The sequence below is a fragment of the Tasmannia lanceolata genome, unplaced genomic scaffold, assembly GCF_043159265.1.
Source record: "Tasmannia lanceolata isolate RefF3 unplaced genomic scaffold, GAP_Taslan_0.1 ptg000018l, whole genome shotgun sequence".
Lineage (NCBI taxonomy): Eukaryota > Viridiplantae > Streptophyta > Magnoliopsida > Canellales > Winteraceae > Tasmannia > Tasmannia lanceolata.
This window is the reverse complement of record NW_027518695.1, coordinates 17,348,376-17,362,620: the sequence shown is the minus strand read 5'-3', so window position 1 is coordinate 17,362,620 and position 14,245 is coordinate 17,348,376. Positions and strand designations below refer to the sequence as shown.

At 36.5% G+C, this 14,245-nt stretch overlaps 1 protein-coding gene across 1 annotated transcript; it reads right to left on the bottom strand.

The window, feature by feature from the left end:
- Nucleotides 1–2,229: 2,229 nt before the first annotated feature.
- Nucleotides 2,230–13,620, bottom strand: LOC143849642 (uncharacterized). Its single transcript, XM_077358748.1, has 7 exons — nt 13,407–13,620; nt 12,810–13,317; nt 10,262–10,400; nt 8,740–8,801; nt 6,664–6,802; nt 4,742–4,977; nt 2,230–2,459 (listed from the first exon to the last, which is right to left on the bottom strand). Exons 1-6 carry the CDS (start codon nt 13,567–13,569, stop codon nt 4,840–4,842), a joined length of 1,149 nt encoding a protein of 382 aa, XP_077214863.1. The 5' UTR covers nt 13,570–13,620; the 3' UTR covers nt 2,230–2,459; nt 4,742–4,839.
- Between the last annotated feature and the right edge of the window lie 625 nt (nt 13,621–14,245).

The following is a 14,245-nucleotide window of genomic DNA, read 5'->3' as shown; positions in this document are numbered from 1 at the left end:
GGACCCACTTCATACGATGATCCAAACCCTTCATTTGTTGGGCCACAACTTAACTAGGTTGGACCCCGTAAATCATCTCCTTAGGACGATCCTAACCCTCTGAACCTCTATAGATCGAAGGGTTAGGATCGTCCTAAGGAGATGATTTGCAGGGTATGCCCTATTTAAGTTGTGGCCCAACAAATGAACTCAGCTAGAACAATCCTATGAAGTGGGACCTACAGTAATTTTTTTTTTAAATAATGTACTTCAACATAAAATATCACGGCCCTGTTTGGATTGCAGGAATTTGTTTGGAAAAGATTGTAAAGGAAAAATATTTTTAAAGTTCCTACTTTCTTGAACTAACCTCGTTCAATTATTATTTAGAGGGGCCATACTGTACCTAGACCATTCTGTTGGAAGAATGCCAACATAATGACTGTGTCATGCTCTTGTACAAAGCTTTATAAAGCAAAAGGCCCAAACCCATCTTCACCAATCTCCTTTAAAAGAACAGAAGCAAAAGAAACTACATTATCTTTTATCTAACAGAGATTGGCTCCAAAGGAGTGATGCCTGAGAACACATGTGAGATGAAATGAAAGGCCCTTTTCATTTCAATTGTGTTCTCAGGTCACCCCTTTGGATCACCCTGTTCAAATGCAGCTCACACACTGTTTTTGGAGGGGTTTCTGTTCATATCCACTTCTTCCTCTGATGTGATTAGTCTATACATGCAGACATGTTTTGTGTGTTACACCAAGCTTTTGTCATCTAACAGTTTCCTGCTTTTTTTCGAGTGCAGGAAACAAGTTTCAGTATCATTAAGTTTTCTGAATTGAAATATTAAAGTTGTTCTATCCAGTATTTCAAAATTCCGACTGGGTTTCAGCCAAGATAAAGGTGAGTTGACTCGGGTGAGTCATGGATTGATATGGGACCATGATAAAGGAATTTTGATTGACTTAGTAAGCAAAAGTTGGACAAGGTAAAAGGGAATCAACTCGGGCTAGTAGATGAATGACTCGGTTGGCTCTATCTATTGTCTTGTCGATTTCAAGACATTCAATTACATAGATTTCTTAAAGTGTAACATGTGGGTTTTAGTGGGTTTTTCTAAGCCTACAAGAAGAAATTGATTTCTTGTTAATGTTCATTTCTACGAATTTTGAGAGAAGAGACAATAAATGCATTTATTATTTCTTTAATTTTATAATTTTTAGTGCCATTATAAATACATATTGCAATGGCGCCTTTCAGTTTAGCATTCCTCCATATAATATTTCAGTTATAGACCGTTTGATATACTTTTGTAGTCTATGCAAAGTGGAAGCTCTTTCATTTCAATTGTATAATTTAAAACCTAGACTTTACAATGAAAACTATATTTGTTGGGATTTGCTAGGGACCATCGCAGAAGGCATTTCACGGACTGGCTGTTGCATGAGAGAGCAGCCACATAGGCTCTCTTTTCAACAGATTTTGTCTTATTCATTTAATTCACCTGAGGTGGCTGGCTCATGCAAAAAACTGGTCCGCAAAATGCCTTCTGCGATGGTGCCTAACAAATCCCATATTTATTTTATTGCAAATTATGATGGGTAACTATAAATGCGCACCCCTTGTAGGATAAGTCACACCCCTGTTAACGTGAATTGACGTTAGAGAGCATTAAAATACCTTCCTTTAAAGGGTGCGAATTTATCATCGCCCATTATGGTTAGTACTAAATAATTTTATATGTAAGTACATGTACAGGCATGTTATTGTTACCAGACTAATAGGAATTGCCGTGTCGGACACCTCATATCCATGTTGACAGTCGTGAATCCGCGTCCACAGTTCATAAGTAAATTCACATTTAATTCAGAAGTTTTGGGTTTAATTCAAAAAAAAAATGCATTTAATTCAAGAAATGCAAGATGTTTTGCAATATTTGGGATTTTTTTAAGTTTAAATGGGAGCATCAAAATTTTGGAAACTTTTCATGAATTATACAATTATTGGGAGAATTTTGTAATTGTTTCGAAACACAAAACAAAAGATTTCCATATGCATACAATGACATATACTGAACCACTGCAAAAAAAAATGAATGCTTACACTGGTATTAGAAATTTGAAAGTGTTGATGAAATTTATGATGCCTTTGTTATGTAATATCTGTAAAAAGCATGTCATGCTTAAAGTAATGCCATATAACACTAAACTAGATTATTAAACAAGTAATAACAGTAACAAGTTCAGATATAAAACTCAACTATCATTGAAATACTATTCAGAATATATAAGCTCAAAATTTGTGAAAATTCAGTCTGTTTATCAGTGACTGTAATTCAGTCTAATGAAAAGCTAAATTACAAAATGAAACAACAAAATAATCACTAGTACACTGTTGTGATGACATCCCTCAGTCTTGCACAGGTGTCTTCGCAACCAAGAATGATCGAGTTTCTGCCCTTCTTAGCAACAAGTCAACTAACAAATAAAATGAAAAATAATAACCAATTGGCAGTGAAGAATCCAAGAACATCAATAGAATTTTACTCTGTAAAACAAGCTTTGCGATGGAGAAACTTTAAAACAATAAGTATGTGTAAACAACCATTCCAAAAAAAAAACAAAAAAAAAAGTATGTAAACAAACTTGTGGAGTCCTATGGTAAACCGAATCATGCACTAGAGAAATATTTAAACAAATTATGTGCATGAAAAAGTTACGAAATGTTAAACTTCATAAAATACACCCAACAAATACCAGTCCCATTTACAGATTACGTAGCATATACTATATAGTATATCCTATGTATTATAGCAGCTTAGGTGACAATTATTCCTGGAGAAATGTATACACTATTATTAAAACATAGTAACAACATAGTAAACTCTTGACCCTGTTACCACTGTATTAAAATTTTATTTTTGTGCCGCATGATTGTTCTTTTTTCCTTCATTCTGCATTTCCCAAGTCCGTTTCAACTTAATTAAATTGTTGCAAGTTCTGGATGTATTCTCAACTCAACTAAGCCTTCATCCCAAACTAGTTGGGGTCGGCTAATGAATCCTTTAGAAAATTTTCATGAAGAAAGAGAACGGATCTACCCAGTTCAAATTGACTAAGTCTAATCCTGACACTAGTTGGGTTTGTCTATATGGATAATTTTCTTCCATTCTATCCTATCCAAGGTCATGTTCTCTGTTATGTTCCTAGCCCTCAAGTCTTTCCTCACTGTTTCTACCAAAGTTGTTTTCGGTCTACCCCTAGTTCTGGATTGTATTAATTAGAGAAATTATATGATGAACGAGAGGACATGCTCGTTTTCATCCTCCCGCCCTTGATATTTGATCCGAAAGCAGCACAGTTTTTAAGATGATGCTGTTGGATCAAATATCAAGGGCAGTACTTCCGTCAAAAGATGAATACGGGCATCTCCGCTCGTTCATCATATAATTTCTCGTATTAATTATTCACATCTAATTCTTGTTTTTTTATGTAGATATACAAACAACTCGGGTCTGGGAATTGGGGTTGAGCTTTTACGATAAAATAAGGACGGGTTGGGGTAGATTCCAATTCATTTTTTTAGCAAAAGCTCAAATTGCACCCATGTAGCTTATTGTAATCTTGAAGACTTAAAACTTAGGGCAGTGATAAATCGACCCCCATACAGGGCAGTGCTTATATATATATATATATATATATATATATATATAGAGAGAGAGAGAGAGAGAGAAAGAGAGAGAGAGAGAGAGGAAAGTGAAGCTACACCGCCGGTGTAGCTAACTTAGCTACACCGCCGGCCTAAAATACAATGGGCCCACATTGTTTTGGTGATCCAAAGAATTCATTTGATTGGCCCTCACATAGATAGGGTGTCCACCAAAAATCAGCTTCATAGGATCATCCCAACCCTACGATTTGTGGAGGCAAAAATGAACGTGTAAAAACCTTCACAAATTTGTCCATTTTTGCCTCCACAGTTTGAAGGGTTGGGATGATCCTATGGAGCTGATTTTTGGTGGACACCCTATCTATGTGAGGGCCAATCAAATGAATTCTTTGGATCACCAAAACAATGTGGGCCCATTGTATTTTAGGCCGGCGGTGTAGCTAAGTTAGCTACACAGGCGGTGTAGCTTCACTTTCCTCATATATATATATATATATATATATATATGAGGAAAGTGAAGCTACACCACCGGTGTAGCTAACTTAGCTACACGGCCGGCTTAAAATACAATGGGCCCACATTGTTTTGGTGATCCAAAGAATTCATTTGATTGGCCCTCACATAGATAGAGTGTCCACCAAAAATCAGCTCCATAGGATCATCCCAACCCTACGATTTGTGGAGGCAAAAATGGACGTGTAAAAACCTTCACAAATTTGTCCATTTTTGCCTCCACAGTTTGAAGGGTTGGGATGATCCTATGGAGCTGATTTTTGGTGGACACCCTATCTATGTGAAGGCCAATCAAATGAATTCTTTGGATCACCAAAACAATATGGGCCCATTGTATTTTAAGCCGGTGGTGTAGCTAAGTTAGCTACACAGGTGGTGTAGCTTCACTTTCCTCTATATATATATATATATATATATATATATATATATATATATATATATATATATATATATAGAGAGAGAGAGAGACACGGGGGTCGATTTAAGATATTAGGGGGTCGATTTATTACTGCCCAAAACTTATTGCCAACAGAATGATTGCAGAGAAAGGAACACAGTGATAATAGCTTTGACTTACCGAATACCAGATACCCAGCACGTATACCTGTATGGTACACGATCAAAGCCAACTCTTGCACACATCTCAAGCTAGGTCTGTATTAATATTAGACCCCGTCAAAGTTTAGATCTGACCGTGTCCACTTTCCGTTTCACATACTCATGGGCAATGCTGACTGTACTCTTGCTGTGACGCAAAAAGAACTCAGCAAGCAGGATCTGAAGTTCTTCGTCCGTTAGGTCACCGTGACTACCCTGTAGACAAAATAGAAGCACTTAGTTAATTATGATCATTTCGGAGTAAATGCATATGAATCTTTTGTTTTTTGTCGATTGGCATGCATGCACCTATCATAATGGGTATATCTTTTTTTGGAACAGTAACATTTAAACCCACAAAGGAAAAGGTACAGAACAGAACACAAAGAAACATAGTTACTACATCAGGGCAACAACTCATTGATTCACCTCAACCAAATGAGTACAAGGATGCAAACATCGGTTTCGGCTCGGACTTTGGTCCCCACAAAAGTAGTAGTGGATATTTATGGAAGTCCATAGAAACAAATGCAAATTAAAGAAATTTAAGATGGATATTCTTCAGGAAATGTTAGAGCAATCACAAATACACACTTAGAAACCATCACATAAGCAAAACAATCATCCATAAAAATATAATGATATCAAACGAGTGAGATTCGCTGTTGCGCATGTCCAGAACAGTAAAATTCATTCAAAAATTAAAAATATTTTTTTAAAGATAACTTTATTGATAAAAGAAAGCAAATACAAAGGCAGGGTAAGATGTCCCCCCAAACTAATGCAGAGAATCACAAGAGACCACACTGGCAAAGCAACCCAACAGCCAGTCCACCTTCCTTGGATGCTACAAACCAAGCACAGACAAATAACTACAAAAAAGGCAGGTGACATTCTTTACTGCCCGGCCATACAGACTGAGTACAGACCCTACCAGAGAGGGATCAGTTCCCAAAAGCCAAAGCACCCGAAACAAATATTTCAAGTCTCATACCCTGTGAGGGTATCAAGTTACTGGTTGATATTAAAGATTGCTTGGACGTTGACATTCCTTCCTTTTCTGCCCTTTCTTTTGCAAGCTTATCAGCCTCTTCATTTGCTGACCCCTGCATGTGTTGAAACTTGGTTTGGTCAACGCTACTAAGTCCCTTTTTTCCGAAATTTCGGTAATTTCGAGATTTTTTTATTTTAAAAAAAAAAAAAACTTCGAATTTAGCCAAAATTTCGGAATTTCAGAAATTTTGGTATTTCTGCCGAAATTTAAAACCATGCTGGCTGGCGGGTTCCAATTAGTAGCTAGAACTTCCAGCAATTTGAATAAGTGTTTCAAAACACAGATGCAGGTCAAAACGCAGCCAAAGCAAATCCCGGTCGACTCAGCACAATGCGGTCGAGTACTTGGTTGATGCGGCTGGGTACTCAGTTGGCACAGTCATAACTCGGGAGAGTCAAAGGAGTTTTGATTGACTTTGTAGGGCAAAATGCAGACATGGACAAGAACACGGCCAAGGTAAAAGGAGTCGAGGGTGTCCACAATGACATGGGGAAGTTTTGAAATGATGATTTGAACACCATTGGTTGATTCCACGAGTTTAAATTGCGTCAGTCAGATGTTTCATATATTCATATAATCAGTTTTGTGCATGTAGAAGACTAGAGAAACAACAGAGAAGATGTTTCTGCACAAATCAGCAGCAGTAAACTACTGTTCTCACAATTGGAAAAAAGAAAAAAAAAACAACTGCACAAGCCTGTGCCACAAGTAAGAATAATATATGTATACAAGTACATAATGGATTTATCATCCATTTTGTAAGATATTATATACATTTATATTTTTTTCACCATTTGTAAACTAAAAAAGCCTTTAGTTGTAATAAAAAGATGCAGCACATTTTTTACCATGCGAGAAATTCTATCACACACAGCATGGTGCATGAGGATGCCTGAAGCAACTGAAACATTGAAAGAGTCCACCATGCCGTTCATAGGAATGCTACAATGCAAGTCAGACAGTTCCAGAGCCTCATCACTTATCCCCCTGCAATCAGGTATTAAGTAGCATCAACTAGACAAGAATAATTTCGATGCATTTTATCAATCAAAGCGAACATTTGCATAATATGTCATGCCTAAGAAAAGTAATTTGGGATTTGCATAACAGGGCATGGACTAGAATTACATCTGTGTGATTTCTTTCAACAAGAATACGTACCATTTTGATGTCAAGTTTGTAGAGAATAAGCACATATTGCTATGGTAAGTGAAAACCCCTTTTTCTTTCTACAATCAATCTATTCAACATGTTTCAACATTTTCCATTCTTTTCTGTTGTTCTAACTTCTGAGTAGTTTTGAAGTGAACCGTGACTTACCGGCTTCTTATCACTTATGAACTGTGAACTAGATTCTAGATTCTGGTCGATAGGTAAGATGGGATAGAACCTAGGACCTCAAGGTTTAAGTACAAAGCCTCGCACAATTGAGCTACAGGCCCTACCCCAAGATTCCAGACTACATTATATCTTTATAAAAATGGGTTTGAGGTTTTAACCTTTTTTATGATGATTTGTGATAGAAAAGGAAGCACAAAATATTTCTAAAGTCATTGCTATTTTTCTTTATCTTTTCTATGCTTCTTTATTTTTCTGATTTCATTGCTTAAAAAGCAGGAATTCTTGAAACTTATGCCTGAAGCCTTGAGGCCTATGCTTCACGTCATCCCGCCTTTATAAATACTAACTGGTCATGCAACTCCAACTACAAGATAAAAAAAGTGATGGACTACTTTAAGTTACAAACTTTCAGTGGCAATGTTGGATAGTTTGAAGACTACACTTATTTTCATTTAAATAAGCCTCCAAAAAATATCTTTAAGGGTAAATTATCTCTTAAAAGTCAATGCAAGAAGATCAAGCACTAATTATGAGATTTACATGCCAAGATGTGTTTTCACTAGATCTTCCTTGGGCCTTGTGAGAGAATGTAAGACTGGACATTGTTAGCTAAACATGTCCTTTGGTTGACTTGCTTACACATTAAGGACATGATAACCATTCCAAAATGGTTCTCACTTATAGTTGCTAACAAATTTCAATGCTGACCCTAATATAATTTTGGCGGATACACCTGTTGGCTCAATTCTCTCACTATATCTGAATAAAAAGGAGAAAAAGTTGCACTGCTAATTTTAATAATGAAAACCTCATTATCTAACTGTCCTGTATTTGACATTTATCGATCATGCTCATCTCTTTTTTTGATGACGACGATCATGCTCATCTCTATGAGTTCAAAACTTTACAATCTTTCTAGTTCACCTATAACCATGTTAAACCAATACAAACTAGATGATGGCTAGAATAAAATAGTATTGTTAAACCCATTATTAAAATTTCCAAAAATGTATGTATTTCTAAAATTATTCATCTAAGAAATTGCTAACAATAAATTTCTCAAATACATTAAGATGATGCTTATGGTGAAGAAATTTAATTGTACCCATACGCTCTCACTTTTGGTGGTTGGCATGTGTAACTAGTATTGTTAGCACGAGACAATTGTACCCTTACCTGGGTAAGAAAGTGCATGGTCAGAAGTCAATCTGATTAACATTAGTCCTCCTCTTTCACATAAGGCTCATAGGTCTTGCTTGGCTAGTAAAGAATAATTTGTTTCAGTTTACGATGGTAACTTCAAGATTCTATATGCATTAGCAATGGAAATTAACAGTTGAGATTGAGAGCACGCAAGAAGGTACCTAATAAAGAAACATAGGTGACCACTATTGATCCAAGAAAGACGACAAAATTTCTGGTATAATTTAATCTTTTTTAAAAACAAGACCATGAAAAATGCAACAACAAAGTTATTGAAAGCAGGATGACTCAACCTGCCATAATAAGGAACATAAAAAAACAACACCATGCAGATAATGGTGCACAAAAATATGAACTTATATCTAAAAGGATATACTCACTTATGTTCATTTCCGACAACAATAGCTGTTGGGCATGACCAATCCATGTCATAAATAGAAACCTACAAAATCCCCATATTATCTTTTAGAGTTCATGTCATCATGATTTAAGAATTAATGCTTTTATGCCAGCAAGACCTGTACCGAATCTACGAATATTATATTCATATGACGACTTTTGGAATCATAATAAAAGTAAATCAACTTGGAAAATGACCACTACAACAATTACTTAAATGGAGGAATACAGCTCTTTGCCCAGTGCTTGACATGTTTGCGAATCAATAAAGACAAGCTTTTTGAAGAGGAACAGTAAACACACATTCAAGAGCTAAAGTTTTGTGCTACGGTCACGAGCTGGAGATAAACGGACTCAAACCACTGCCATCCGCCACAAGGCAAACCACGGTGAACTAAAACAGATACATATTGTGAATCATATCAGTTCTAACCAAAACGTTCTGGCTAAAGTTTTGGGCTACGGTCACGGGCTGGAGATAAGCAGGCTCAAACCACTGACATCCGCAATGAGGCAAACCACGGTGAACTAAAACAGATACATATCATGAAACATCAGTTCTAACCAAAACATTCAGGAGTCATTCCGAGCCCCAAAACTCAACTCAACTCAACTAAGCCTTTGTCCCAAACTAGTTGGGGTCGGCTAATGAATCGTTTAGAAAATTTTCATGAAGAAGGTGATTCCGAGCCCCCGCCCCCACCAAAAAAAATTAAAAAAAATAGGAGCAAATAAAAAATAAGTATAAAATGTTTGATAAAATATTAAAATTTGATAAAACATTTGAAATGTTCTGATGATATTTAGTGAGTATTAGGCTCTTGTCCACCTGTCACAATACTAGTTAGTTCGTATGATATTTTAGCCGATGGTTAATAGAAAAAAATGAAAATTGGATAAACAATATAAAAATACTATGGATCTACCACTGATCAACATTATATATCAACAGATTTGGTGCCAACATCGTAGATATATAACATTCTAAGAAATTACAATAACAATAAAATTAAGTAGCCACAGTATAAAAAACTAAAATTTTGCTTATTTACCACCAGTCTACTAGTTAAATAGTTAATACATCATATGGTGTTCTCACGGTATAACTCAAAAATGGGTTAATTCATAGCAATTGAACCTCAAATGCAAAATTCGAAAAAAAAATCCGAAAAATATGGCCAAAACACATCCGAGTCCCACAAATGTTATGAATTACACCAGTGTCTCACAGCGAGCTAGGTTAAACATATGTAGAAAAGACCATTCCAGTGGAACTTTTATCCCATGCCCAATTATAAAGAGAATCAATTCTAAAATATAAACTATTGTGAACTTGATCCCACATTTAAGTCATAAATGGCTTTTAAACATATGATTCTTAATTTGTAACTGGCTATTTGGCACAATAAAAATAAAAACTAATGCTAATGGCATAGAAAATGCATTTATGAAAAATATGGATAGTCCAACACAAAAAGGTTCTCATAGAAAGGAGGTCAGTACTGCATCTGTTCCCACATGCGTCGTGGCAACCCGATAACCACGTGATTTCAACACCTTAAAGCACTGTTGGGTAGACTTCCAAAGTTCTATATCCAACCATTTCTCAGCACCCATGCTAACATGGCGATTGTCTCTATACCTGCAATAAGCACACAGAGATATAAGAGACTACCAGGGAACAAGTAGAATATCATAGCGCAAAAGGGTGCTACCAAACTCAAGTGGGAAGAATACACCATGATCCATTCTATTTAAGCTACTATGAACGAATAGAGACTCAGAGATAGAAATTCCATACCATATGAAGCCTAGATCATGATTTCATTAGACAAGAAATTATATACCGTGGTCATAGCACGTGTATGTTGATCAACGCAGTTTTGGTGGGTCACAACCAGACCACATAGGCTGGCAGCTCCCACAGAAAGTGACTGATCCAACTAAGACCCATAACTCCACTAACCATTATCCACAGCCCTTATCATAAAGAGCCCTAACTAACTCTAAAAACTAACACAATAGTCATGATAAGATCCTGACTTATTCACCACCCTAGGTACGTAATATCAACAAGATCAATAACCCTAATCACCGCACACATGCTAATGTGATCTCCCCGGACCTGAAGATCAACAAGGATTGAGAGGGCAATCTCTAATGGATCAGTCTCTTAGGAAGAAAGAAGGGGACAAATATGGAAAGAGGCTATGATAATCCTCAAAAGGGAAAACTAGCTTTAATACATAAAAATCAAAGTCCAAGAAAAATGCCCTCCTCAGATCTGTTCTAGCATATAATATATCAAATAATCCGTGAAATCAAAAGACCTAAGATTAGGTCTTTATGACATGCATAGATAAGGTTCTGACTTCATGGTAGAGTGTTCAGAAGTCTTGGGTTCGATAGTCCAATCTCAAATATAGACCAGCCTCCACTGGAGTTATACTTGGGCAGACCTTCACCATGATATCATAAGCTTAACATGGACACTGGTGCTTTCAGAAACCTGGGTCCTGAAACAGCTGAAGGGATTGAGCAGGATAGTTTTGGACAGCCTACAAATTTTCTTTCCCCCTGCTTTAAGTTCTTTCCCTAATGAAAATCAAGGGCCCCATAACACCCAAAATCTCATGAACAATGAAGGCACCAAGAGTCTGCAATAGAAAAATGAACCAAAATAGGGTCAATTGATGGCATTAGAAAATTAGAGAGTCATGCTTGAAAATAGCAATAATTTTTTTCTTTCAAGAAGACATAAGAAACTAAACTTCTCAGAAGGAAATATCTGTGTTCATAAATTTAGTATTGGAATCAAATTGGGACAGTCACCACTCTCACTTGGACCTATAGACATGAATACCGATAGATGAACATTAAACTGAAATGCAAACAATGTACCCATTCTTGGCAAGATCCCAAACATCTGTTGCCGTCTACTTCTCTTACCTCCGTAATACAAATTATGCTCCAAGAGGTAAAAGAATAGATAATATTGATAAATGGAAATGGATGATGAACATTCATCGTGATCCTCTAGCATATATATTCTACCAAGATTTCTTGTCTCCACTATTCCCATATGGATTTTGCAGTACCTTTACTATTTTTAATAAATTACATGTAAACCAAAAATGTAAAAAGAAAATATCATGCACGGCTTAATCTACATCACATAAACAGCAATATATTGGAGTTCAATCACGATTCAAAAATCAATATATCCACCTTCGATCCCTAGGAAACCACCTCAAGGGTATGCTCATTTATCAACAGAATCCACCATCGATCAAAACCGTGAATCTACATGGCTGATACACGGTTGAGGAAGGGCTTCAAGAGATCTCAAAAATTTAATTAACACATTCACTCTAATCGAGGGTCATGATTCCTTACATTATATAGACAATTCCCAACGACTTGTAGCTTTACTCCTAACTAACTTAAAACACTTCTCAGTTATCAACAGTCCTGGATAAAACAAGCTCCCTAACATAAACAATCCTTAAAAAAAATAGCCCAATAAATTCTTACTTGGACTCTTTGAATTAAAAGAGAAGCTAATCAATATAAACAACTCTCACACGTGGGCTGTATGTGTTGCGGCAATCCACTTAATCCCTAATATTGCCCACAACTAGTTTGACCAAGGTCAAACATGTCACAAGTGTCAAAAGCATGTCCTTGCTTGTGTCTCCCTTTCTTGGACTTGTTAGCCCTGCTTCAACACTTGAATCACCAAATCCCATATCTCTCATTCTTGTCTCTCACGATTAACTGTCCCCTCACCAAATCCATGCCCAGATTCAGAGTTTTTTTTTTAACCTTATTTTAGCATAAATACATAATAAATAATTCAATTTATCTATTATTTAAAAATCAGCCATGTCCAAACCATCCAAATCCTAATTTCAAAAGTCTAAAAAACTGACCAATAGACTTTGAATGATCATGGTATGAAAATCAACACTTAAAACATAATATAACACAGAGAAAATAAATAGAAAAAAGAAAACAAAAATGAAGGCTTTCACCTCAAATCTTGTTGCACCTTTTTGTGCCGTCGCAAGAGATAACATGAATCGATTGGACTCCAAGTGCATCAGCTGACCGCAACACCGCAGACACATTTCCAAAATCAGTCAGACCTTCAACCGCCAAGCAAACACCATAGCTCCTGTTCTTCACCACTTCCCTAATCCTCTCCTTCCTCCCCTCCAATATATACGGATCCAGCGCCTCCAAAACTTCACTACTCGTCAAACTCGTACTTCCCGTCCTAAACAGATCAAGATATGGAAACCAATGCCTTCTCTTCACATCTCCCCCTCCATCAACAATATCAGACCTTCTTTCCATCTTCATCAAATCGCTAACTTCATTAGCATTCGCAAGCAATTCCTCAACCCTATCTTCCGTCGATTCATCAATAATCTCTACTGTTGAATTGTTTGAAACTGTTTCATCTAATTGATCTGTGATTTCTCCTGAAACAGCTGCTTGAGCTAAAGCAAGCGATCTTGAAAAAGCTCCGTTCGGATAAAACCCTAACCCTAACCCTAAGAATAATGCATTCAATTGAAAAGGAAGAAACGTAAGGATGAGGATAGAGAGATGATGAAATTGAGGGGAAAGGAGATGGGATTACCTTGATTTGGAGAGACGAGAGATCTGAACCGTTGATTGGAGAAATTTGCAGAGATGGAATTGAGATTTCGAACAGAGATCGAGGAGAGATTTCGCCGGATTCTTTGTGTTCTTCTCTGGAAAGAGGAGAGGGGTGTACGGACTAGGGTTTTGCAAGAGTTCATTTTGCAGATATGGGAGAAAATGATTTTTTTTTTTTTTGTTCCGCGCCACAGAATAATATATGATTTTAAGATAAACCTTCTAGGGAGGGTATTTTAGTAGTTTTGTTGATTTGGGATCTAAGTAGTCCGCGTATAGAGTGTGTTTGGCGTACCGTTTGAAATAGCGATCAGTTCAAAACAATGTTTTGCCAAACGGCGTTTTCATGTTTGGTTGGCCAGATCAAAACCGCGTTTTAAACGGCAAACGGAGGTATTGTGTGTTTGGTTGTAAATGCCCCAAAACGGAGTTTTAGTGGTAAAATGACCAAAAATGACATTGTTTGGTTGGCTTCAATGTAACTCAACTTCTCTCATTAGGCCCAATATTAAAAGGAAATTAGGATCTCATTCAAACACTATTAAAATTAAACATCATTGCCAAAAAAAAAAAAAAAAAATGGCTATACCTTTGGGGTTCTTCTCCTTCTTCTTCTTAATTGCTGGATTTGCCGAATTTGACGAACGAGTGGAGGTGTTGAGGCAGTGAGGCGGACCAGTGGGTTTGCAACTTTGCAAAGTAGATGAAGAAAGTAAGAAACTAGGGTTTCTTTTAATTCTTTTGTCTTTAAAAAATCAAAATTAAGATATCATATAATGATATCAGCAGCCCCTTGTTTTGAATTAAATATTAACAATT

What these genes read in the sequence shown, in the direction of transcription:
- LOC143849642 (XM_077358748.1), bottom strand. Translation starts at nt 13,569, where the DNA reads ATGAACTCTTGCAAAACCCTAGTCCGTACACCCCTCTCCTCTTTCCAG. An exon ending in TCTCGTCTCTCCAAATCAAG is followed by an intron (nt 13,318 to 13,406) that starts GTAATCCCATCT and finishes CATTATTCTTAG; the next exon opens with GGTTAGGGTTAGGGTTTTAT. An exon ending in GTGATAGAATTTCTCGCATG is followed by an intron (nt 4,978 to 6,663) that starts GTAAAAAATGTG and finishes TTTTGTCTACAG; the next exon opens with GGTAGTCACGGTGACCTAAC.